This window comes from Ictidomys tridecemlineatus, chromosome 3 (assembly GCF_052094955.1).
Source record: "Ictidomys tridecemlineatus isolate mIctTri1 chromosome 3, mIctTri1.hap1, whole genome shotgun sequence".
Lineage (NCBI taxonomy): Eukaryota > Metazoa > Chordata > Mammalia > Rodentia > Sciuridae > Ictidomys > Ictidomys tridecemlineatus.
In genome coordinates this window covers 1,683,089-1,707,494 of record NC_135479.1, presented here as the reverse complement: position 1 = coordinate 1,707,494, position 24,406 = coordinate 1,683,089, and the positions used below count along the sequence as shown (strand labels likewise).

General features: G+C 64.6%; 2 protein-coding genes across 9 annotated transcripts in view; one reads left to right on the top strand and one right to left on the bottom strand.

The window, feature by feature from the left end:
* The window catches only part of Baiap2 (BAR/IMD domain containing adaptor protein 2), a 65,130-nt gene extending 63,159 nt beyond the window's left edge, over positions 1-1,971 (top strand). For both annotated transcript variants that reach the window (XM_005332641.5, XM_078041476.1), the window contains one exon: positions 594-1,971. In XM_005332641.5, the coding sequence (XP_005332698.1) occupies positions 594-663 (70 nt within the window). In that variant the 3' untranslated portion in view covers positions 664-1,971. The remainder of the gene's footprint in view (positions 1-593) is intronic.
* Positions 1,611-24,406, bottom strand: part of Aatk (apoptosis associated tyrosine kinase) — a 33,312-nt gene continuing 10,516 nt past the window's right edge. For 2 of the 7 annotated variants that reach the window (XM_078041460.1, XM_078041461.1), the window contains exons 2-15: positions 18,292-18,400; positions 17,219-17,352; positions 14,507-14,654; positions 12,277-12,356; positions 11,901-12,019; positions 11,710-11,797; positions 10,581-10,714; positions 9,151-9,235; positions 8,958-9,079; positions 7,114-7,263; positions 4,244-6,800; positions 4,017-4,158; positions 3,718-3,924; positions 2,932-3,588 (exon numbers count right to left, since the gene is read on the bottom strand). In XM_078041460.1, coding sequence (XP_077897586.1) covers positions 3,491-3,588; positions 3,718-3,924; positions 4,017-4,158; positions 4,244-6,800; positions 7,114-7,263; positions 8,958-9,079; positions 9,151-9,235; positions 10,581-10,714; positions 11,710-11,797; positions 11,901-12,019; positions 12,277-12,356; positions 14,507-14,654; positions 17,219-17,263 — 3,975 coding nt within the window. In that variant the 5' untranslated portion in view covers positions 17,264-17,352; positions 18,292-18,400 and the 3' untranslated portion in view covers positions 2,932-3,490. Of the gene's footprint in view, positions 2,905-2,931; positions 3,589-3,717; positions 3,925-4,016; positions 4,159-4,243; positions 6,801-7,113; positions 7,264-8,957; positions 9,080-9,150; positions 9,236-10,580; positions 10,715-11,709; positions 11,798-11,900; positions 12,020-12,276; positions 12,357-12,453; positions 14,018-14,506; positions 14,655-17,218; positions 17,353-18,291; positions 18,401-24,406 lie in introns of those variants that run through there. The other 5 variants (XM_078041458.1, XM_078041462.1, XM_078041459.1 and 2 more) reach the window with 4 other exon arrangements.

Here is a 24,406-nt window from a genome sequence, read left to right as displayed (position 1 = left end):
TGAGTCCTCTTTGTGTATCAACTGCAGCCCGGGGACCCCTGGGGAGGGCTCAGCTCCCTGGGGAAACCGCCGCCCAGTGGAGAAAGAGCCAGCCCCTGGCAGGGGCCACCACGCCCACCCCCAGCCTGTAGGTGCCAGCACACCTCGTGTCTGTGTCTGCCTGTCTGCAGTGTGTCTCCACAGGACGCCTGCATGCCTGGGCCAGCTCCTGTCGCCTGCCAAGCTGTGTCCTATGTGTTGATGGGCCATCAAGCCCAGTTGCTCCTCAGCCTGGCCTGGTGGGGGCTCACCTGATGGTACCCTCTGGAGCTGGAAGGGTGGCAGTGTACCCCCACCATTCCTCTCTGGGACGGTTGCCAGTGTGAAGTGGGGGTGCCCTGTCCAGAGCATGTGGGGTGAAGAGAGGCTGGCTACACCAGGGGTCAGCAGGCTTTGCAGAGAATGCCTGGCTCTGGCCCCAGCACCCCCCTTGTCCACAGCTCTGAGTTCTGAAGTGGGCTGTGGGAGTCCTTGCTGGCAGTCCCAGGGCAGCCTGGGTGGCACGACTTGTCCAGAGCAACTGTCCCCAACTGAAATCACTCTTCTCTCCTCAGGAACCCCTTTGCCAATGTCCACCTGAAGCCAACGGTGACCAATGACAGGTCTGCTCCCCTCCTCAACTGACAGCCACGCCTGCAGTGCCACATTCTGCCACCCATACACCTGATTCTGTCACCACCTGCGAGTTCCTGTTGGGAAGACCAAGGCCCAAGCCCCCTTCAGCTCAGTTGGATCTGAATCTCGGCTGTTCCTGGGATTGGTGACGGGCGGGACTGACCAGGGGGTGACCCTGAGAACTCTAGGCCTGCTGGTCCTGCCATGGCCTTGGCACAGAGGCTGGTCCTCTTAGGGCAGGCACCTCTGGTCCCAGGCCAAGAGCTCTAGTTGCCCCTGGTCACAGGAAGAAATGGGTCACCTGTGGCTGGAAGGGCGCCTACTGCTGTTCTCACCCCCCAAGCCTGCTCAGTCCACGGGCTGTTCTCACCCCCTGGGCCTGCTCAGTCAACGGCTGCCCCCTGGGCCAGGTGTGATCTGTGGGCCTGGTGGACCCTGTTCTCCAGTGTGATTTATCTTAGCACCAAGCTTCCCCCAGGCTCCGCCTGCTGTTCCTGGGGACTGAGTGGGCTCTGCCCAGCTTCCATCCTGCCTCTCTCCAGGCCCATCTCCTCCCTGCCTGAGCCCTACTTCCCATCCAGAACTCTGCTGCTGGCAGTGTGCCCGGGGTCACCAGCTGTGTGCCTGCTGGCTGGTGGGGTCCTGACTCTGCCCAGGACTCCTGGGTGGGACGGGACTACCCCCCAGCTGCTTCCTGCAGGGGCTGAGCCTTTGCTGGATACAAACTTCCAAGCTCCTGAGCAGAGCTCACTCCTCAGAGACCCTCCAAGGAGGGCTCTGAGCTCCTGGCTTGTCTACACGGGAGGCTGCACACGGGAGGCTGCGCCATAGCTCAGGTGGCACATGGAACCGCAGGAGCACAGAAATCCTCGCTCCTCCAAATCCTCTGCCTCTTCTACCCACTGCTGGGCAAGGGGCAGGCACAGCCCGTGGAAGGGTGGGGGGACTGCCCTAGGGAGGTCTGGGTCCACCCTCTTCACCCAGGAAGAGGGGCTTTTGGGGGTCTCCCGCCCTGACAGCGGTGCCAGGTCACCAGGGTGTGCCTCCTATCCCCAGACAGCTGGTGGCTGGCAAGCCCCCCCCCCCCGCCCCAGGGCTTTGTCTACAGACACCAAAGAAGACACTGAGCACAAGATTTTTTTCTTAGCGTGGTTTCTCTTAAAAAAACAAAAAAGAACAAGAAAATCATTGCACCAGCTTCTGAAGCCTCAAACTAATTAAAAACAAAAAAACCACACACACACACAAACTAAAAAATGTCCCTTCCCCACCCCCAAAGCAACAATAAACTTTCTCTTTGGCAACAATAACTTAAAATCACCCCATTTCCATTCATTCCAGCAACCTTGGTTACAAAAATACTTCCCTGTGCTGCCTGCGTACCCCGGCCCCGCCTCTTCCCCATTTCTCTGTGGCAGAAGCCCCCACTATCCCTTGACTGCTGGGGCCCGGGGCCAGGCACTATCCCAAGGGGGGGAGCTACCTGTACCACCCTGCCGAGGGCACCTCTAGAACAGGGCCAGTAGTGGGGTGAGGCCTGGAAGCCCCTCTTGGTGCTTCTGGCTGCCTTTTGCAGCTCAGGAGGACCCAAGAGGGAGCATCCCAGACCCTGTGGGGAGGGCCTTGTGGGCAGAGGCAGTGAAGGGAAACAGTCACTCGGAGATAAGGGCATTGGAGACACTGAGCCCAGGGGTCTCTTCTTGCACCAAGCAAACCCAGACCAAGGTGGAAGGGTGCAGGAAGATTTGAAGGCCTGACCTCATCTGGGGCCAGGCCTTGCCTGGCCAAGGACACAAATGTCCTGTGAACACAGGAAGGAAGCCAGCCAGGCAAGGCATGCAGGCCCGTGGCCAAGGGTGGGTCCCCAGGCCTGAGGCCAAGCAGTCCAACAGCAGCAGCCAGGCAGAAGGGTGGCCGCAGGGTGGGCCACCTAGGCCCAGGGAGTGGGCCCCTCTGGAGCGTGCATGTATGTGGAGACATCCATCGCGCCATAAGCATCCCCAGGCCGACAGCAAACCTGGGACCAGTCACATTCTGCCCCCAGGGCAGCGCGAATGTCCTTGCACGGCCAGTTTTCTGTCCACCGGCTTCTCCAGAATGCTGCAGGGGGCACTATGGCACTGGAGTCCCATTCCCCTTCACCATCCTTGCTGCTGCCTGGGCAGGGCCTTCAGTGACGCCAGCATTCATGAGGGCAGCTGCTCAGGTCTCAAGCCTCAGGGCAGCCAGCCCCGGCACTGGCTGCAGGGCCTGGCAAGGGGGGTTGCAGTGAGCATTTGGAAGAACCGCCCATCCCAGGCTCCAGGCCCCTCCCCAACACTCCCACCAGGGCCAGGGGCAGGCCTCTTCCCTGCAAGTCAGAGTCTAGGTGGGCCTGTTTCTCCTCCCACCACCTCTCCCCCACCCAGGCCCAACAATGCTAAGCAAAGGCCCTCCACGTCCTCCTGCAGATGGGGAAACCGCCCGTGGGAAGCGGGTGTCGAAGGTCATGCAATCGCCGCCTGGTCATCTGCCTGTCTGTACTGGGGATGATGGCAGGCCCTTGCCCAGGCCAGGACAGCTGTAGGGGCTGGGTCTATCTGGGGGAGGAGAGGTAGGCAGGCTTCCGGGAGGAGGTGGGCTTTGAGGGAAGCTTAGAGGATCTGAAGGGACTTGTCAAGCAGTGGGCAAGGGTGCCTGGAGGGGGGACCTGGCAGTGGACTGGGACGTGAATGGCAGGGGTGGTCTAGGGCCCTTCCTCCAAGAGGGAGCCGATGCGATCCCACCGGTGCCTGGGGAGAACCTCCCACCTGGGATGGCCAGCAGGTGGGGGTGGGGGGCCGTAGGCGATGGCGCCCTAGCGCGGGGAAGGGTCTGGTGGCAGAGGCTGCAGCTGATTTGGGGGCGCTAGGGCCAAGCAGGGGAAAGTTGGTAGGGTGCTCAGTGTCCAGCGGCCTGCCAGGAGGGAGAAGGAGAAGCCCGAGTGTTTGCTCGGAGGCGGGCAAGCCACTGCTACAGCAGCCGAGGCCCGGGAAGGCGTCCCTCCCAGCTGCCTCCCAGTCGCGCCGCCGCTCGGAGCCTCACCTCCCACGGACTGGGCGTCCGCGTCCGACACGTGCGTGATGGAGAAGCGGGACACGGGCGCGGGCGACACGGTGAAGCGCGAGAAGGCCGTGGGCGCGGCCGGCGTGAGGGGTGCGGCCGGTGTGGGAGCGGCTGGGTCCAGCGCGGCCGCCACGGCCGCCTTGGCGGGCGCCAGCGGGAAGTCGTCGTCCCACTCGAACCCGCCGCCTGCAAGCCGGGCGCCGAGACGTTCGCGTCCCTCGCACCCGCGCAGGGCCTGGCCCCGCCCCCGACGCCACGGCCCCGCCCCGCTAGCTCACCGTCTTGGGAGCAGTCACCCGAGCGGTCATCCCGCCGCGGCCGTCCGGGGGCGCTGGGCGAGCCGGGGCTACCCTCCAGAAACGCGGGAGGCGACTCCTTCGCGCCGGGGAAGGGCTCTCCGAGCTCCCGGGTGGGACTCTCCTGGAGGGACCAGAGAATCACGTGGCTCAGGCCAGGAGCCGCAGCAACTCTCACCCTCCCCATGCACCTCGTGCCGGCTATCCACCTGGTCAAAGAGGTAGACGGTGACATCGTCGAAGAAGGACACAGCTTTCTTCTTGCGCTCCAGGTCTTCGCAGAAGGCCTCTGACAGTAGGCTGGGCATCTTGAGCAGGCTGCGCAGGTTGCGCGCGCTCTGGCTCTCAGCCACCACCACTGGCACAGCTGGGGACTCGTCCTCACTGTCCTCGCTGGGCTCCTGGATGCTGTAGCAGCGGAGCTCTTCGTCCGACTCGTCGCTGTCTTCACTGTCCTCCTCCTCCTCCTCCGACCGGCCCTCCGATGCCCCAACATGGTCAGGCAGTGCCAAGCAGAGCGGGGTTCTGGAGGTGCCCGAGCCCCCTGTCCGCCCTTGTGGGGACCTCCCTGGCAGTCCTGGGGTCCTCTGAAGCTCTGCTCCTTCACCTTCTGAGCTCAGTGGGACTGGGGTCAGCAGGAAAAATTTGGAGTGGCTGTTACTGGGCACGGTCTGCACATCTGATGGACCTTTGGACCCAGGAGGCTCTGCCTTGGGATTACTGGAGCAGGCATCTGGCTCCTCCGCAGGTGAAAGCGCCTCCTGGTGGCCAGTGCCCGGTGCCTCCTGGAGCACCCCAGGCTGGGGAGAAGCCTGTACAGATGGCCCAGGACCCTGTGGACTCTTAAGGTCTGGCTCTAGCCCCAGGGCCTGGGCCTCACTGCACTTCTGGGGGCCCACAGAGGGCTCAGACTCAGCATCCAGGTCTGAGAAGTACGCAGAGTCTCTGTAGGGGTTCTTCTCGCTGAGGCCTCCCAGGGAAGCCGAGAGCTGCACATCAGGCCCTCCACTCCCCCCTTCGGAGGCCAGCTCCCCAAAGGCCCCAGGATCACTCGACTCATGGGCCTCCTTGAGCACAAACTCAGGGGACTCATAGTTCTCAGTGTCATAGCCACTGTCCAGGGCCCGGGGCTGCCCAGCAGGGATGCCAGCGGCTGATGGGCTGGAGACCTCACAGCCACCATCACTGGCCGAGGACGGGATGTCCAGAGAGTCCAGGGAGTCGGGGGTCCCCACCTGCGTCTGCGAAGATCGGAAGGCTGGCACTACACCTGGCCTCTCAGCCTGAGGGCCACCACTAGACAAGTCAGTAAAGACACCCAAAGTGGCTTCCTCCTCACCACGGGGTGCCTTCTGGGCGGCAGAGTTACTGCTGCTGTCCAGAGTTGGGACTGGCTTGAGAACTGTCACCTGGCCACTGGTAGCAGGTGTGGGTGAGGCAGGCAGGGCATCAGGGGCGCTGGCCTCCTCTGAAGGAAGTGGGGCTCCCTCGTGGGATGGGGAGGGGATGGAAGGAAGAGGCAGTTGGGGTCCAGCAGAGCCCTCAGCCTCCAGGGCAAGCTTGGGTTCTGCCTGAGGGTTGTCACCCCCATTTACAGCAGTCTCTGTGCAGGGGGATGTGACCTGGCATGGATGGGGTGGGCTGATGCATCCACCTGGCTCCTGGCCCAGGGAGGCTGTCTGTGGCCCAAGCAGAGGCTCCCTGGGGTCCTCCTGGTCCAGGGGTTGGCCCAGCTCAGGGGAGGCTCGTGGGGTCTGGTTTGGGCTGGGGCAGTGGTCTGCGCAGCTGCCCACATAGCCTGGGTCCCAGGAATCTGGGTCACGGCTGCCACTGTTGTTGTTGGCTGACACGTTGGAGCTCCAGTGTCCACGCTGGGCAGCCCTTTGTGCCTCAGCCTCCCCCAGCTCCTCCCCACCAGGGGATGGCTGGGCCCTGGAGCTCGCTGAGGGGGATGCCCCCAGTGGGTCCTGGAAGAATGGAGGGCAAAAAGCGGATACACCCCAGTCTGCATCCTCTGCTAGCATGGAGGGCCCAGGAGAGAGTGAACGTGACGGGGAGGGCAGATCCCCAGCTCGGCTGCTGTTCTGGTAGCGGCTGCAGCGGCCCCTGGGGCCATCGGCTGGTGGTGCGTGGCCCAGCAGCGGCTCCATGGCCAGCGAGGCAGCGGTGCTACCGTCGGAGTCGTCGTCTTGGTCCGCAGCAGCGGGGGGGCTGGGCGCACAGTCAGAACAATCGGGATCGTGGCCCGCGGCAGGCGCGGCCTCCTCCAGGCGAATGAAGTACTCGCTGCCCAGAGAGGGGCTGTGCGCGCTGAGCACGGGCACCACTCCTGGCGGCGCTCCGTCGGGGGCACACAGCTCCTGCAGGCGCGCGGCGCGGCCCGGGCTCGGAGCGCCCCCCGTCGGCCGGAAGGCGTCGGCGCCGCGACCTGCCTCCCATTTGTACTCAAAGTTGAGGCCGCGGCTGGTCTCGGTCACTGTCAGCACGTCGTCGCCGTCCGCGTGGAAGCCGTCGCCTGCGAACTGCTCCAGTAGCGGGAAGGACGAGGTGGCGGCCAGCTCTGGGGCGCCGCTCAGCGCGGGGCCCGCTGCGCCCATCCCTGGGCCCACGCCGCCGCCGCCTGGCCGCAGTGAGCGCCAGCGCCGCTCGAACTCCTCCTCGGCTTCCGTGGTGCCCTTAGCGCACAGGTAGGACAGCAGCAGATGCACCTCCTCGGCCGTGGGCCGCTGCTCCGGCTGCAGCCAGCAGAACTGCATCACTTCGTACCTGCCGGGAGGCCCCATGGGTGGACCTGGCCATGCCAGCCCCCCACGGGGAAGTTGTTCCCCTGACTTCAGCTACTTGAGGGCAGTAAAGGGGTCTCCCACTTACTTCCCCCACACCCCAGTCCCCCAAGAAGCCGGCAGCCTGAGAGCAGATCCCCCTTTCCTGATCACAGGTGTGCAGAGGCCCCAGAGAGGGCAGAGGCTGGGGCCAGGGAGACCTTGAACCCAGCAGTTGTACTGAGCCACCTCTACCCTGGGACTTAGAGCATCCCCCACTTCTGAGACTTCCTGTGCAGGGATGGTGGGGTCCTCACCAGCGGTCAGACAAGGTCAGCTGCAACTGGGGCTTGGGTAACTTGAGCTGCTGCTCCCGGACAGCATAAGCCAGCACCTGCCGGTCTGAGTGGTGGGGGTAAGGCTGTGCACCCAACTCGAAGAGCTCCCAGATGGTCACACCCAGGGACCTGTAGGGCCAACCACTGTGAGATGGGGCTGGGCATGCCCCTACAGGACTCAGGGACACCTAGGGCAGCTCCATCATCATGCCAGCCACTACACAGCTGCTCCCACCCCACCCCCACCAAGAAGAGATCATGGTCACCCTGGCCAGGACGAGTCCAGCCCCAGGATGCCTAGTTAGTAAAAGCCAGACTGTAAAACACCCCTGTGGGGCTGAGGGAACAAGCTGGGGCGCCAGGTGCAGGTGGGGCTGGGAGAGAGCAACGGGGGGCTCTTTCCCGAGGGCCATGGCTTCACCTGGCTCTGGGGAGTGGAGGACAGAGTTACTGTGGCGATGGAGAAGTTACTGACCTTGGCCAGAGCTCTGTGCCTGGGGACCCTAGCCAGAGTGCAGTGGGTTGGGCACACTTGAGAGGGACACCTGGACAGAGAACTGAAGACAGGGAGAGGGGGTGGAGCCATGATGGGGGCATGGTTCAGAGGCCTAGGGGAGGCCCCTAAAAGTTCAGGAAAGGTGGCTGGTCCAGGGGTGTGGGCTCTGACTGTCACCACAGAGGCTGGTCCAGCACCTCTGTGGCGGGAGGCAGCCCCAGAACTGTGAAAGCCGGCACTCTCCAGGTCACCAGAGCAGCTCTGCCCTGTCCCTCTGAAGGCTGCTGAGCCAGGATGAAAAGAGTGGCCACTGCCCAGCTGGGCACTGGGGCTCAGAATGGCGACGTCCAGGAGGCAGTCCTGGGGGACCCCCAGCACCCCTCCCAATCTGCTTCTCCGCCCAGCATGGCCTGACCACCACTTGCCCAAAGGCAGCGAGCAGCCCACCCCCACCTCCCCAGGGGCACAGGTGTGATCCAGGCCCACACCCCACAGGACAACCCACGCTGCTGCTTGTAGCGGCATTTTGAAACTCCGTGTGCACTCTGACTGTTATTGTTGGATGTCAGCCCAGTAGATCCTGGGAGGCCCAGAGTCAGGGAAGTCCCTGCACCAGCATGGGGTCCCCAGCAACTACACCTGCTCAGTCCACTAGCATTTGCAAAAGCAGGTGGGCACCAGCTCCCAATGACCTCCTGAGGCCAGTATGGCAGACACAAGATGCTATCTCACACTAGACTCTCCTGCAGTGGCCAGCCTGCATCTCACCATAAAAGGCCAGGGGATGGCTGGATGGCTGGTGGGGTGACCCTTCAGGCCTGCAAACCTTGTGTCCTTTCCATATATATATATATTTTTTTTTTTTTAATTGGGGATTTAACAGGGTTCACTCTACCACTGAGCCTGGTCCTTTTTTAAAAGATAGGATTTTTCGGGGGGAGCTGGGGTTGTGGCTCAGTGGTAGAGCGCTTGCCTAGCACTCGTGAGGCACTGGGTTCGATCCCCATCACCACATAAAAAAACAAAATGAACAAAATAAAGTTATTGTGTCCATCTACAAATAAAATTAAAAAAAAAAAAAAAGACAGGACCTCTCCCTAGATGGCTGAGGGTCTTCCTAAGTTGCCAAGACTAGTCTTGAATTTGCTATCCTCCTGCCTCAGCTTCCTGAGTTGCTGGGGTAGCAGGCACACATCACCGCACCCCAGGCAAACCCTTCATTCTTGCTAGAGGCTCCACTCAAGCACCAGGCAGGCCCGAGGCTGAGCTGCAGCAAGGGGAGGTCAGTCCTCCCGAGACGCCCTCTGTGCTGGGGACTGGCACTCACCACACATTGCTGGTCTTGGTCTGATCTACCACGAGCAGGTTGCCATGCACCTCATCCACCAGCTCCGGTGCGATCCAGCGCAGCGGCACCCACAGCTGGTCAGCGGTCACGAAGTAGTCTTCCTGTGGGCCCACGGGGACGGGTGAGCCCTGCCAGACGCAGCCCCCTGCAGGCCCCGCCCACCCTGACTTACCCTGTACTTGCAGTGAGACAGGCCGTAGTCGCCAATCTTTACCGCCAGGTCAGCTGTGAGCAGGCAGCTTCGCAGGGCCAGGTCGCTGCGGGGTGGGAGGCAGGGTCAGCCGGGTGTGCCAGGCTAGGGGCCTTGAGCACTGAGGGTCCTCTGCCCACAGCTGGACAGCTGGTCACCCAAGGTGTCCTGGGCTCCACCCAGCAGTAGGCAGGAAGAGGCGTCTGAGAGGTTGGCCCCAGCCCTGGGCACTCTGGAAAGCCTGCGTGGACAGGGCCTCTAAACTGACAACGCAGATGGAGAAAACGAGGCCCAGAGAGGGCCAGGACATGCCTAAGGGTCCCCAGTGAAGGCACTGCCAGGCCAGCACTAGCACACCAAACCCCAGCCCCTCCTACCCCTCTGGGGTACCTCTGCTGGCCTGGCCTGCAGTGGACCTGAGGCCACAGCAAGCCCTGCTGTGGGTCTGCGGCTTTCCTCCCAGGGCCATGTTCCCTCTGACCTGTGCCACATCACCACTCTAGCTCTCTGGGAGGCGAGAATCCACGGGGAACTGAGGCCCGGAGTGTCCCGGGGGTCCTACCAGTGGCCAGAGCCCATGTTTCAGACCCTGGTCCTGCCCTGCCACACAGGGTGGGAGCTGAGGCCCCAGGGTGGGGTGGAGCATGCAGGTGACCCAGAGTGACCTCCAACCCAGTGGCTGGCTCTGGTGGAGTTTTACCCTCCTGCCTGGCTGGAGGGTGTGTGAGGGACTGGGTTCCATCCCAGTGTGTGTCCAGGGACACGCAGTACAAGGTGGGCTGCACCCTCCATATTGCAGCTGTGCCAAGGACTCAGGTGGGGATGGGGCAGCTCCAGCCTGTCCCTACCCCAGGAGCCCTGTGTCTGTGTGCCAGGGGACAGCTGCAGAGGAGCCGGGTGTCCTGGGCCACAGCTGTGTGCCCATGCCTGGGGTGGGGTAGCAGGGCGGGTGCGCAGGGGTCAGGAAGCTGGCAGCTGCCCTCTTCAACAAAATCACTGATGCTGGAGTTGCCTGTGTCACCACTCAGCACCAGGATATTGTTGGGGAGGACGGCCCATGCGGCGTCCAGGGCTGGCAGGGGCCACTTGTCCATCACCACTTCTTCCAGCACGTCCCCTCAGGCTGGGGGGACATCCTGGCCTGTCTTTCTGACTGCTGAGGTAGGACAGAGCCTTCCCGCTGCTGGGGGCCAGCTAAGCCCTTCCTTTTTGCCTTGGGGGAGACAGGGCAGGGCTGATGCGGGGTTTAAAAAGTCTGTAACCCTCCCGTGGTCACTATTCAAAGTGTTAGAGGTTGCCCAGTGAGTCCTCCCAAGGCCCCAGGAGGTGGAACCAGGTGCCCTTTCTGCAGGGCACACAGGCGGTGGGCACAGAGGAAACCCATCCAAGGACCAGCCCCACCTGCCCCTCACCTGTGCACATAGTTGTTGCGATGCAGGTGCAGGACACCGCAGGCTACCTCACAGGCCATGCGCTGCAAGGTCAGGGGGTCGGGCGCCATGGACTCGGGCACCCGGCAGCTCCGCAGGTAGCCCTTGAGATCCCCCTGTCAAGAGGAGCACAGAGCCGCCTGCCAGCTGGGGAGTGGCTGCCAGTGCAGGCTGCCGCCCTGCTCCAGAGCCCTGCTGCCCACCCTCCCCACCCACCTGCTGGGTTGGCAGGTCTGACCCTTGAGCCGGGGCTGCCCACCAGCCACCAGGCAGCGGCTGCCCAGAGGAGCCCAGCACTGCCCCACAGCAGCCGTCGCTCGGCACCAAGCTGTTTCTGGAGAGGACTTTGTGTCCCAGAGATGGGCCAACAGGAATGACCCACAGGTGGCCCTTCAGAGTGCTTTCTCTAAACTGGCCCTGTGGGGTCTCTAGGGCCATATCCCTTTGGAGAGTCAAAAACACGAGCCTGAATGGATTTGTTGACCACCACATGAGCCAGGAGGAACGGGGGCTGGTGGCCAGAGGATGGGCCGCGGGCCCTGAGCGCAGCACAGAGCTGCTCCTGGGAGCCCAGGTGCCAGGAGTCCAGACCCAGGGGTGAGGGCCAGTGTCCTGCCGGATGCCAGCTCTGCCACAGGCAGCCTCAGTGCGGGCACACCTCAGCTCGGTGCTGGAGCTGTGAGCATGCACAGGGGCCCAAAGGGGACAGTCTGCAGGCAGGGACGCAGAGTCTGCCCTGGAGGGTGGCCAGTCCCAGGCTCTCATGATCAAAACTGAGGGAAGTGCCGCGAGCCCCGCGGCCGCTAGGACACCTTGAGCTCAACCGCCACCCAGGCTGCTCCCAGGCAGAAGGGAGACCCCTGGGGCACAGGGGGCCTTAGCCCCAGGCCCACTTTGTCCTGAGCCCACAGCCATGCCCAGTGCTGGCAGGTCACCTCTGTGTGCAAGCTGCCTCTGGACGGTGGTTCAGCAGGGCCTCCTGGGACTCCACCGTAGGGGGTGTGAGGCCTGTGAGGCCGAGGCAGGGCAAGAGAGGACCCCACTGAGCCCAGCCCCCACCCCCGCAGCAGAGGGCTGGGGATGGGCGGCCCCTCTCTCCACAGCCACTCACCAGCGGGCAGAGCTCCATCACCAGCAGGTAGGGCGTCACCTCAGCGCACTGGGCCAGGCACTGGAGCAGGTTGCTGTGCTGCAAGGCCCTGCAAGAGCCCACAGGAGCCCTGAGGCGCGGGCGGGGCTGCAGCTGCTCCTGCACAGGCCTCCTGCTCCCACCACCCCAGCCCTGGGCCCTGGGCCACCCACCTGTAGGGCTGCGCCTCCTCCAGGAACTGCATCTGCTCCTGCACGCTGGCACTGGCCTTCAGCTCCTTCACCACCACCTGGGTGCTGCTGACACCCGAGTGCACCTCGCCCAGGAACACCTGTCAGGCAGGCCGGTCACCCTCCCCTCCCAGAGCAGCTCAGGCCTCGGAGAAGTCCTACCACCCTGAGCCTGGCTCTGCTCCTTCGCAGGATGAGCTTGGGAACCTTCTATGCCTGTGTCTATTCCCCAGGCCCTGGCTCTCGGGCTCGGGCTCCAGCGTCCAGGCAGAGGGTGGGGTGGGGGAGCTGGGGCCACAGGACTGCTCCCCCTCCCCCAGCAGCCCCTGCCCCCACCCCCGCCAGTGAGTGCGCTCACCTTCCCAAACCAGCCGTGGCCGATCTCCTTCAGGTACAGGAGGCTGTGCCGACCCAGGTCCGTGGACTTGAGCAGCTGCACTGTAAGGGCAGGGGACTCAGGACCCCTCCACTTCCTCCACCTCCCGTCCTCACCTTGCCCCTCCAGGCCCGTCCCCACAAAAGACACCGGCCATACCTGGGGGCTGCCATCAGGGGCCAAGGTCTCTGAGGAGCAGGGCACCTGCTGCCCGGGAGAGCCAGGGTTCCAGCTCCATCCGGGCATCTCCAGGTAGGCCTGGGAAGGGCTGCCTGAAGCCACCAGGACCAACCAGGCCAGAGACAACCGGCCCCGAGCTGGACCCACTGCCTGGGCAACACGGAGCCGGCCGTGTGGCTGGGGCCAGAGCTCACGCCGAGGCCTGGGGAGGCACCAGACGCCCGCCCCACCCTGCCGCAGGCTGGCATCCGTCACCCAGCACACCAAAGGCTCCTTTGTTGGGGGCTGCTTGGCACAGCCCCGTACGGGACACACTGGGCCCATTCTCCCTGAAGGCCAGGCTGGGTGAGGTCAGCAGGCAGGAAGGGTCAGTGTGGGTCCGGGAAGAAGGGGCCAGGGCTAGCTGCACCCACTCATGCCCCAACAGATTCCCCAAATTCTGCTCCCACGCCAGCATCCTGGAGGGCAGGGCCTGAGACCAGCTGCCAGCAGAGCCCAGGGCCGCAGGGAATGTTGGCTTGAGGCAGACATTGGGGCGCGGTCCTTGGTCCCTGTGCCTGGGACTTTTCACCTGCAGCCCAGCCTGTCTGGACACTCCCTCCCACTTTGAGGCCTCAGGAGCTCCTTGTCCCTGTGCAAGCTCAAGGGTCCTGGCCGTGGCCACAGAGGCAGGAGGAGCAGGGTGGAGGGCAGGCCTGAGCCATCCTCCCCTGTCGTCCTGAGACGGGGGACGCTGGATAGTCACGTTTCCATTCCCAGACCCAACCAATCCCAAGTCTCTCCCCTCTGTGGAAGCAGAGTGCTCCCAGGGGGTCCCTGTTCCTCTCTGTGCAGGGCTCAGGAACCCCATGGTATCCAGGAGGGCCGGGTCCCATGCAGCCCACCCACCTGCCCTTTAGGAGTGCTAGGGAGCCACAGGCCTTCAGGCCAGCGGGCAGATGTGCTCCTAACGGAGCCTCGCGCCTGGACTCCTATCTGAGCAGTGACCTCTGCTCCAGGAGACGGGGGGCAGGAGGACGGCATGGAGTCTGAGGCCCAGGCTGCAGGCCTGCTGGAGGCCCGCCCTAGGTCTGCTCTGCAGGCCCAGACCCAGCCTGGGAGGAAGGGAGGCCTGCGAGGAGGCCCAAGGGAAGGCCAGCAGGGCACAGCCCAGGGCAGGTGGTCGGCTCCTCACCCCCAGAAACACACCTCTGTGCCCACAGAGCCCCCCTGGGACCGGTAGGGCTTCCTGACCTGACATCCCTTCCCTCAGTGTTCCCAGAGGTCTTGGGGGTGGGCAGCCAGGGGACAGCCCATGGCCAGAAGTTCCAGGCAGAGGGGCCTGAAACCCGACGCCAGGGAGGTGGCTGGAGGCCATGGACCCCATCCCTGCCCAGGACAGAACCTGGGCTCCAGGGCCTCTGCCATCTACCATCACCTTGGGTCCAGGTCCCATGACTGCTCCTGGGTGGTCAACAAGGGCGACTGGCCCAGGATGGGGGCAAAGAGGGAACATGCACCATCCCAGCCCAAGAGAGGCACAAGAAAAGGCCCTGCCTGACCTGCACCCTCCCACCCTCTCCCCCCGCCCACTCCAGGCCTGAGTGAAAGGCCGTCCTTGGCCCCACGCCCACAGCCCCACGAGAGCCCCTTGCCCGGGTGCAGGCTCCACCTGGCACGCACCGTGGAGCCCAGGTTCCTGCAAGGTAGAGGCCCAAGGATGTAGGAATCTGGGGTCAAGCGTTCTGGGGACAGCAGAGAAGGACGGCCATCCCAGGACCAGAGAGCCCAGCCACCTGGCCTGTGTCACCAACCCTTTGCATAGCAACCCCCAGATGTGGAAGTGGCAGGCAGGGCTGTCCCCAAACCTGCGGACAACTGGTCCCCAGGGCCAGAAGGTTGCATGCACCCTGGGCCGACACTCTGCATGTGGCCCTCTGTGTCCCCACCCCTGCAGCTGGGTGCTCAGGCTTCCCCAGAGGACCTGTGTCCAACACTAGGACACAGGTGAGAGAGGGTGGAAGCCTGGCCCTTCCCTACCTGTCCCACTCACCTGAGCGGCCGGGCTGCTTGGCCATGGGCAGGGAGACCTCGGTGAGGGGCAGGACGTATACATCAGGCCCGTTCTGCGCTGCTGCGGCCGGGGAGCCCTGCGCTGAGCTGTGGGCCACACACTCGTCCCCCTCGGCATTCTCAAACTCCTGTGGGCCGGCAGCACGTGCCATGAGCTGGGCTCCAGGAGGGTCAGAGCAGAGGGTGCAGCAGGGCTCTGGGGGGCCCTCTCCCTGGAGCCAGGTGGAGTGGGGGTGGGGCACCTGAGCCCCAGTTGGTGCCCCCCAGGCCCTGGCTGGCTCCTTCCCATCTCCTCCTGCAGAGCCCTGCTCCTCGCCCCCTGCCTCCCGGAGCCCTGGAGGGACCCAAGGCAAAGCCAAAGCCCCCGCATCCAGCCTCCATGAAGTGACCGTGAGCCCCGGCCACCCGGACCCCACCTCTGCTTGAAGAAGGGGCTGAAGGCAGAGTCCAAGGGAGAGAGGAGGCCGTACTGAGGCCAGCTGCCCTGGCCATCCAGAGTCAGACCCCAACACCTCTCAGCCAGCCCTACCCAGAAGCCCCTCACCCTGGGTCCTGCCAGGCGTCCTCTCTGCCTTGGGGCAGCCTTGGAGATAGGGAACACATCATCCCCAACCTGCCACCAAAGTCATCTGGGAGAAGCACCTAGGAGCCCCGCGTCCCTGGCCAGACAAGGAGCAACGAGTCTGCCAACCTTCACCCCAAGGGCCATCCGGGCCCCCTGCCCCTTGCAGACAGGCGGCCTCTGGCCTTCACCTGCCGCAGGCTCCCAGGGCCTGACACTGGGCAGCACCAGGCAGCCACTCCTGGCCAGGGGCTATTTTGAAATGCAGCTGCCCCAGCTGTGAGGGAGGACCCCCCAGGCCAGGTCCAGAGCACAGCGCAGTCCCTGGGCGCCTCCCAGGCTGGATTTAAAACAAGCGCAGGGTCCAGTCTGTCCCAGCCACACTGTCCCCCCACCTCCGGCAACCCCCAGTGCCCAGTGGGAAAAGACGAGTGGGATGGAGGGACTTCTGAGAAGCTGAAGCCTGGCTACCCACTCAGGACAGTGCCCTGTGGACAGACAGCTGGACGAGGGGAGAGGCCCGGCCTCCTTGCCCCCCGGACCCCCGAGTTCCTGGGTCTCAGTGCTGGCTGGGCTCTGTCAGTGTCCCTGTGGACAGTCAGGTCTGCCCTCAGATACAGAGCCACTTAGGGACAGGACGGGGGCTGGAGCCTGTGGAAACCCCCTCTCCAGGGCCGGGAGACCACCCCAGGACTCCGCGGCCCTCTAACTCCCACGCCTCTGCAGGTGCCTGCTTCTCACTCAGGTGAGCACTGGCCGCAGTCCGTTACCTGCCCGAGTGGCCTGGAGGCCCGCGGGGTCCTGCCAGAGCAGCGGGTGATCAGGTAGCACAGAGTGAGCATGGGGGCTGCCCAGCACGGCTCCAGAGGGGAGCTGCCAGGGAGCCCGCTACGGAGGACGGCCCTCCCACCAAGGCACGCTGGTGCTGGAATGTTCCGGGCACCATGTGTCCAAGGAGGTGAGGAGGGCATGGGCAGGAGGGGGCTGCCAGCCTGTGTGAGGCCTTGTTCTCCAGGGCCCCGAGGAGGGGCGGCACACAATGGCCCGTAAGTTCCACCCCGCCCCCACCCTGCCCACGCGGCCTTGAGGCTCTGGCCTCAGGATCCTCCCGACACCCAGCCTGGCCTGGGCTCGCCTGCCATGTCCCTGGGGGACGGGGCACCTGGGCAGGAGCCCTGCCGCTCGGACCCCCAGCTCCCTGCTGATGCGGCTCCCTGGGCTCTGGGCAGGTGAGCCGGCCAGCAAATGTCGGCTTTGGGAGAGGGAAGGCCACGCTCCTGCTGCTCCCCTGCCAGGGGGCCAGAGGGACAGGGACGGGCTTGCGTGACATGGCTTCTGGGGCTTCTGGGGCAAGGAAGGTGCTGGGACTCCAAAATGGGGCGACCGAGGCTGGGTGGGGGTCACCTGGTGGGAAGGGGCACAGCGTGGGCCACAGGGGCCCTGTCCACCCTGCCATCTCCACGCACTGGAATCTGTGGCTGGACTCCCAGTGTGGGCGCCAGAGTGGCCAGGCCTTGCTGGGAATGTGCTGATGGGCAGAATCGGGGTCACTGCCCCCCACCCAGGGCGGGGCCTCAGCTCAGGGCTCGGTCCCCGCCTTCCACCAGTTGTCCCTGATCCAAGCTTCAGCAGGGCCAGGTGGGCGTGGGGGCTTGCAGAGTGGGGGACAGCACCAAGGGACGACCCTCAGCAACTGTCCGTGGAGGGTGGCCTCAGCTCAGGAGTCCTGCACCCAAGGGCTAACTGGACCCTCAGCAGACGCTCCAGAGGAGTGACGGTGGCCGTCAGTGACAGCAGGGCCCTGGCTCTCAGAGTCTGCACTCCGTGTCCCCAGGGGCAGAGATACCCAAACCGAGGGACGGCACAGGGCAGTCAGGGCCAGGGGGCACAGCAGGGGACTGGGGACGCCCACGGGAACAGCTTCTCAGGTCACGCTCAGCCATCCCGAGCATCCCCAGAGCCGTGGGGAGGCGGCGAGTCAGGCCCCAGCCCAGGGATCAGAAGGGTCCCCAGTGGTCCCAGGTGGCCCCAGCCACGGCCCCAGCAGCCACCTGGGGGGCCCAGGAAGGAAGAGAACTCAGGCCAGGCCCTCCAGGTCCCAGGGACAGCCCTGGGGACCCCAGCCCTCACCTTGAACCCAATGCCACCCTTCTTGCAGCACAAGCAGGCCAGCATGAGGACAATGACAGTGAAGAGTCCCGAGAAGGACACAGCCACCACAGCAAGGGACGATGACCAGGAGAGCTCACTGAGCGGGGCTCCGTCTGTGGAGAGAGGAGACTGTGGGGCAGCCCAGGCCCAAGGCCCACGCCCACCGACCCACCCAGCTTCTCAGCCCACCCTGGACCTGCTGCAGCTGGGCTGAGCCTCAGCCCCCGATTCCTTGCCCCAAGGCCCACCCGAGACCCTCGCCTCCGGGAAGCTGATGCAAGTGGACAGAGCCTGCCCTTCTGTGGCTGACCACTGGGTGCCACTCTGACCTCATCATGGGACACTGGGTTGATAAACTGGCTGGAGCCGGTCCTGCCCCCAATTCTGGGGTTCAGGGAGACCTTGCTGGGAGGTCAGGGTCCTGGAGACTGTGGGGAGACCCTCACACTGGGTCGTCCTACTTTGTCCCTCTGAGGCTGGGAGGGTGGGTCACAGACCCTGCCGAGCAGGGGAGGTCAGGGGTTTGGCCACCAACCACAAGCCAGGATCCGGGGAGAGCTGCTTCCAAGATGTGACAGGGTCAGCCCTGCTGGACCTGCCACCCAGACCTCTCCGGACCACTCTGTCCTGGGGGCAGCAGGGACCCCCTTCTGCAGCACCTGGTCCACACGAGCTGCTTCGTCCCAGACAGGGACGCTGCAGGGCCCAGGAGAGCAGGACACACCCTCCCAAGGCCCAGCCAGCGTCGGCTCCCAGGCGGCCTCCCCGCGCAGCCTGGCTCAGGGGACCTCCGTCACCTGGTGGCCCGAGGCAGAGGTCAAGGCCGGCCCAGACACCCCCTGGACAGAGGGGACACACTTGGCCAGCAGCTCCATGCTGGGCCTGCCCCACCACACCCAAGGCTCCCACCCACCACCCAGAGGCCTTCTGTGACCATCTGCCCCCATGGGCCCTGAAGGTCTCTGGACCCCCTCAACCTCTCCGCGGCCAACAGCAGTCCCCTCAGACCCTGTCGCCTGCCCCAGGACCCCTGAGGTAGCAGCCATTTCTACCCGCTGGTGAGGAAGCAGTCAGCCAGGTGAGGGCCACTGTGCTCCTGCCGGGTCTTCGCCTAACGGGGCATCTGGGAGGACTGCCCGGAGGCGGTGGGAGCCCGAGGGCCTGGAAAGACAGCAGATGTGGCCTGGGCGTCCCCCTCAGGGCTCCAGACCCACTCCCACACCCACTCCTGAGGCAGAGAGGGGCCTGGGCAGCCAGGACAGGGACAGGCAGGGCCAGGGGACAGAGGGCAGGTCAGCAGCAAATCCTGTGGTGAAGACCCACACAGAGGGTGGCACACCCATGGCCATGCCCACCTGCAGCCCTGCGTGGATGCCTATGGGTGTGTGTGTGTGTGTGTGTATGCGCACGTGCAGGTGTTGCACAGAGAACGCCCGTTACCACGGTGACCACCTCCTGTCTCCACCTGGTACCGAGCTTCCTCAGTGTGCCCCTCCACCCACCTCTGCTGCGCGGGACAGGCTGGCCGACTGAGTCCCCTTGGTGGCCTTAGGGCTGGGGCTGATGGCAGCAGGCAGGTGCCCTCACCCCAGAGGAGCCCCAAGAAGCCCGTGCTGGGCCTCCGCCTCCGTCACCAGGCCCTTACGTCCTACAGAGGCCCACCATGGGGGCCCTGCTGACCTCCAGGTGTGGCAGGGTGGGGGGCACTCACAGCTGGACCAAGCAGCCACGGAGGGCAGGCAGACGGGCGCCGAGTGCTCTCCCCTGTTGCCCAGTGCCCACGTCCCTGAAGTCGGATGTGTGGGTGGGGGATGGCCAGAGGGGCTGGCCAGAGCAAGCAGGGGACCCCGGGGGCATCTGCTCCCGAGACAGCAGAGACTACGGCCTCCACGGTGGCTTCAACCCCAGAACCCTCCTGCAGACTCACTGCCACACGGTTTGCAGACGAGGACACAGAGGCCCAGGTCAACAGAGGCCACTCCCTTCCCCCCACAGCCACAGGTGCCCCCAGGGAGAGCTGGTTCCCAGGCTGCAGGCTGGCTGGGCCCAGGTCCCCTGCTCTGGGCACCTGACACCCTCGACTGAGGCTCCGGAGCACCCGTTGTGCTGCCCAGCTGTCTGCCCACAGGCATCGGCTCTTGGGACAGAAAAGGACCCGAGGGCCAGGCACACCTGCCCAGGTGACAGGCTCGCGCTTGCCCACATGTGCCCACATGTGCCCACACAACCACACTGCGAACACACGGGCAGACATGAGCACACTGGCCCACACAGGAGTGTGCTCACAGACGGGTGCACACTTGCCACACACGTACCCACGTGTCCACATGCACGCACCCACACCAGGTGCACACACACCCCTCTGTCCCCCAAAGCCGGCTCCGTCCTCCCCAATTCCCAAGTAAGAAAACCAAGGCTCGGGGCGTTGCAAAGGCGCCTGCAGAGTGGCCACGGCCGGCAGCCCCTGACTGCTCTCCACCACCAGGAGGCGGGAGGCCAGCACCCCCAGGCCATGCCTGCCCCAAGTCAGGGGGGTGGGGGCTCTGCTCAGGGCCCTCCCTTCTTCCCCTCTCGCAACCTCAGCGCTTGGCCAGGTGACCACTGGTCCAGGTCACCTCCTGGTGGTCTGGGAGCCACCCATCATCATGTTGACTGACAGGGGAAGGAAACCGTGGGACCCGAGGGGACAGGCCCTGGACAGAACCTGGGGTCTGGCCTTTTACGGGGCCTTCTCAGGCAGCTGCACAGAAGCCAGGGCAGGGGACAGAGATGGGGACAGGAAGCCTGGGCTGAGGGTGTGGAGGGAGGGCGCAGAGGTGGCAGGCGGGAGGGTCAGTGACTTACCAAATAAGTCACTATATAGCTGGTCAGAGGGGCCAGCCTGTCCCTGTTGGGGAAGGGCATCCAGACATGGACAGGGCAGCAGAGGGGGCCCAGGGTAAGGGCGGGAGCTGGAGGTGTCCATGAGTCCAGGTTATGAAGCACTAGATGCTCAGGGACTCCCACTGGCCCAGAGGGGGCACCCGGTACCTGTGTCCACTGACCTCCTCCCTCTGTCCACCGGGGCCTGGGAGCAGAGATTCCCTAAGCCACGCCTCTCCCAACTGTTCCCAGGGTGGGCTGCCCCCTGATGCACCCAGACAGCCTCCCTCATCCCAGGACCTCATGCCCAGGGACACAAAAGGCACATGTGGTTTGTTGGAACAAACATCGTTGACCGATGCCCTCCGGCGGCTTCTCCCAAACTCCCCAGCCTTGCAGGCCCCCAATCCTCAGTCCCACGCCAACCTGCGCTGGAAGGCCCCTTCAAATCAGACCCCTGCACTGGCACCCCAACAGCCCCTGGCCCTCCACAGCAGCTCCATGTCACCAACAGCTTGGCTGGGGCTGCTTTGGGGACCCATGGTCAGCAGCAGCAATATCCATGTGGGTGCGCAGGCCTCGGCTTCCCAAGACCACCGCCCACAGGTAGGGGACACTCCAAGATGCGGCCCAGGAGACCTCTGGATCAGCCACGTCCGCTGCACCCAACCCTGCCACCTCTCAGACCCGAGGGTGGCGGCTCCCTCCCCCCTCCCCTCTGCTGGCCTCCACCAGGGCGGATGGCCCTCCGCCCCACTTCCTGCTGTTGGCATCAGCACCAGGCCACGGCGGTCACTCCCAGGTCTGCTGGCTGTGCCGGTGTCTCTGTTACCTTGAGTCTCGCTCCACCCAGATTTGGGCAGAAAGATGGCCCCAGAGCTGTCCACCTCCTGATCCCCAGGACTTGGGACTTGGCAGACATGACCGGGAAGGGCCTGAGATGGGACAGCAGCCTGGGTTACCAGGACAGCCCAGGGCCACTACGAGAGTCCCTGGCTGGGAGGCCGGGGTCACAGAGGTGTGACAGGGCAGCAGAGTCACCATGCTCAGAGGGGCCCTGACATGGGGACCCTAACACCAAGAAGACAAGAGTAGCTTCTCCCTGAGCCTCAGGAGCCAGCCCTCCAAAGCCTCCATTTTAACCAACAAAATTAGGACTTAAAACCAGTACCACTTAAACCCTCCACAGCCACGGGACCAAGACTCGCCCACCACCCAGGGCCCAGCAGAGCCCTCACGGGACCCCTGCAGCCCCCACTGTGAGCCTGGCTGAGTCTGACCCTGCGGCCTGGTGTGGCCCTGCCTGCGAGCTCTGCCCTTCCAGGTAGGGCCCTACTTCACCTGTGTGGCCCTGCCCTGCCCTGCTGAGTAGCCCAGAGTCCAGGGTGGCTGAGGTCAGCAGGCCACCTGGCCCAGGCTCTGTGTGATCCCACTGCAGGCCAGCTACCGGGTCATCTGTGTGACCCCCAGTCTCCACCAGGGGGCACTCTCTGGCCACTTCACACGCGCACGAGGTCCAGCAAGGCCAGGGCCTCCCAGGAGCACGGCAGGTAAGGAGGGCCTGGGGACCAGGTGCTTGAGGGGGCACAGATTGGGGACCCAAGTTTGAGGGCTGCAGACCCCCAGTCCTGGCACACAGCTGGGTTTGCTCAGCCCTGCTCAGCGGGGGCCACCACCTGGCTCTGCCTGCCCTGCCAGGGGATCCCAGGCCTCCCTGGCCTGTCACATCTGCTCCAGGACAAACCCTCCAAGGCTGTCACCAACAGACCCTGAGCCTGTTCCCAGACACTGCCCTCCACGCAGAGACGAAGGCCAGAGAGCCCGCAGGGCCCAGCAGAGGCCGCCTCCTGGGGCTCTGGGGAGCCGCAGCAGCTCCCGGGCCTCGGGCGTCCTGGATGCACCACTTGGCCACGCCCAGGGCCCTGACCACACTCATCACACCCAGCTCTGGAAGGGGCTGTCAGGGTCAGGGGTCAGGGGCTTTCTAACAAGGAGACCTCTCCACCACCAAGCAAGCCCCGTGGGCCCTGGGGGGCTGGGGTCCTGCCCTGCTCTGCACCTTCTGGGGTCTTCTCAGAAGATAGGTGCTGGAGGCCCGCAGCGGCCCCACACTGGGTCTCTGCCCCCTGCTGCCCTCTGCAGGACAGACTGGGACAGCATCCACAGGCAGGGATCTGTCTGCCTAGGGCCCAAACCTTGAGCCCCAAGAAGGACAATGGACTGTGAGTGTAGTGACCTGGGCCCCAAGGCCCCAAGGCACAGGCCCCGCTTCCACGGAAGGATGAGCCAGACACACTTGCTTATAACTGGCCTGAGGTTATAACTGGTGGCTGAGGTCAGCAGGCGCCTGGCCCAAGCTCTGTGTGATCCCACTGTAGGCCCAACTACCCGGTCATCTGTGTGACCCCCAGTCTCCACAGGTTGTACGTCCCCCAGCCATCGGCCATCTGAGCATGTCTTCCCACCTGGCCCCGGTAACACTGACCTCCTGCCTTGGGTGGAGGTCAGACAGAGGAACTGTCCCCAGCACGGGACAGCAGACGGGGGCAGCAGGTGCTCTGAGCCCTCTGCCAGGCAGAGCCCCTGAGGCATGACGGGGCACAGTGGTGGACCTGCTGCCCTAGACACAGTGCTCATCCTCTGGGCTGAGGCCGAGGCTCCACCCTGCAGCACCGGAGCCCCAAGGCCTGGCAGCCAGCTCGCTGGAGACTCAGAGGGTGGACACAGCCACTTGCCAGCTCCTGCGCCGGGGCCTCTTTCTGCACCCCCAGTCCCAGGAGCCAGGGACACGGAACACTGCTGGCTCTCGAGGACAAGGGCACTCACAGCCCGCTCCATCCTGGCCCCAGACCCCTCCCCCCTGGGAAGGCCCTGCCGATGTCGTAGTGTGACCAGTCCTGAGACCGAAGCCCAGGGTGGGTTGGGGAGTGCCCTGGCGAGGCCGAGGTGGCCCCACTGCTGGAGCCCTCAGCCCCTCTGGACACACCACTTGGCCACGCCCAGGGCCCTGACCACACCCATCACACCCAGCTCTGGAAGGGGCTGTCAGGGTCAGGGGTCAGGGGTCTTTCTAACAAGGAGACCTCTCTAGGAAGCCCTGGCCGCAGTGGCCTGCCCACCTCCCAGGCCGAATCTCAGGAACCCACAGGGCCAACAGGCCTCGCCTGCCTGCTCAGCCAGGGTCCTGCTCCATGTGACTGTCCCCAGGACCCACACAGCTGCTCTGGGAGCTGGAAGGTTCTCCGCATGGGGTCCATGTCCACTCCCCCAGGCCCCTGCTGCTGGCCAGCTGTGCACGTCCTCAGCCCCTCCTCAGCACCCAGAAATAGCTCCTCACACCCTGGGAGCCCTCCCTCCCCACTGACCCAGCAAGAGGGTGGACAACACAACCAAGGGACAGTGCCTGTGGGTAGACAGGCTCAAGGAGGGCTGGTGACCTGGGGAAGCCCCAGGCCTCCCTGGGAGCAGGGGCGTGTCCCCGGGCCACCCCAGGCCGTCTCTGCTAACACTTCCTGATCGTGGAAGCTTCTGTTTGTTTGGTAAGAGTGACACAGTCCTCTGTGGGGACCTGCAGAGACCCGTGCCTCCCGAGAGGGCCCCAGAGTCAGCTGTGTTTGCGCCCACTGCAAACGACGCCGTGGACAGAGCCCTGGGGGGGCTGGAAGGCTTGGGAAGGAGGGAGCAGAGGACGCTGGCCTTTCCAGGCCACCTCAGCAAAGGCCACGAGGACCCGGCGTGCTGTGCTGGGCACACACCGTCCTGCCGCACCTCCACCGAGTAGCCACCTCCACCAGTGGCTCTGGGGTGTCCCTGTCGAGTTTCAGCATCTTAAAATGGGTCCACACTGTCTCTGTCTTTGGACTCTGTGGTGCTGGGGACAGAAGCAGGGCCTGGCTCTGCCGCTGACCTCACCCCAGCCCCCCGGGGGCTCCACCACTGAGTCATGCCCTGGCCCTGTCGACTGATATTTTGAGACAGGGTCTCACTAGCCTTGAACTCGGACTCCTCCTGCCTCAGCTGTGGGAGGACCTGGGATCGTGCACCACTGTGCCCAGCTCAACCGAGGATTTTAAGCTAAAAAATGCTGGAAGGATTCACAAGAGAAAAGATTGAAGGGTTTGGCCACGTCGGAACTAGTGACGGGCCTGAGTGCGTGGCCCCACCACGGTGGCAGCTACTCCTCGGGAGGCTGAGGCAGCGGAACACAGCTGGGGGCCACCGACAGCTGGGGGCCTGTCTCGAAAGGTTACGTGCATGAGCAGAAAGGGCTGAGGGCCGCCCAGCGGGAGGGCGCCTGCCCACCCG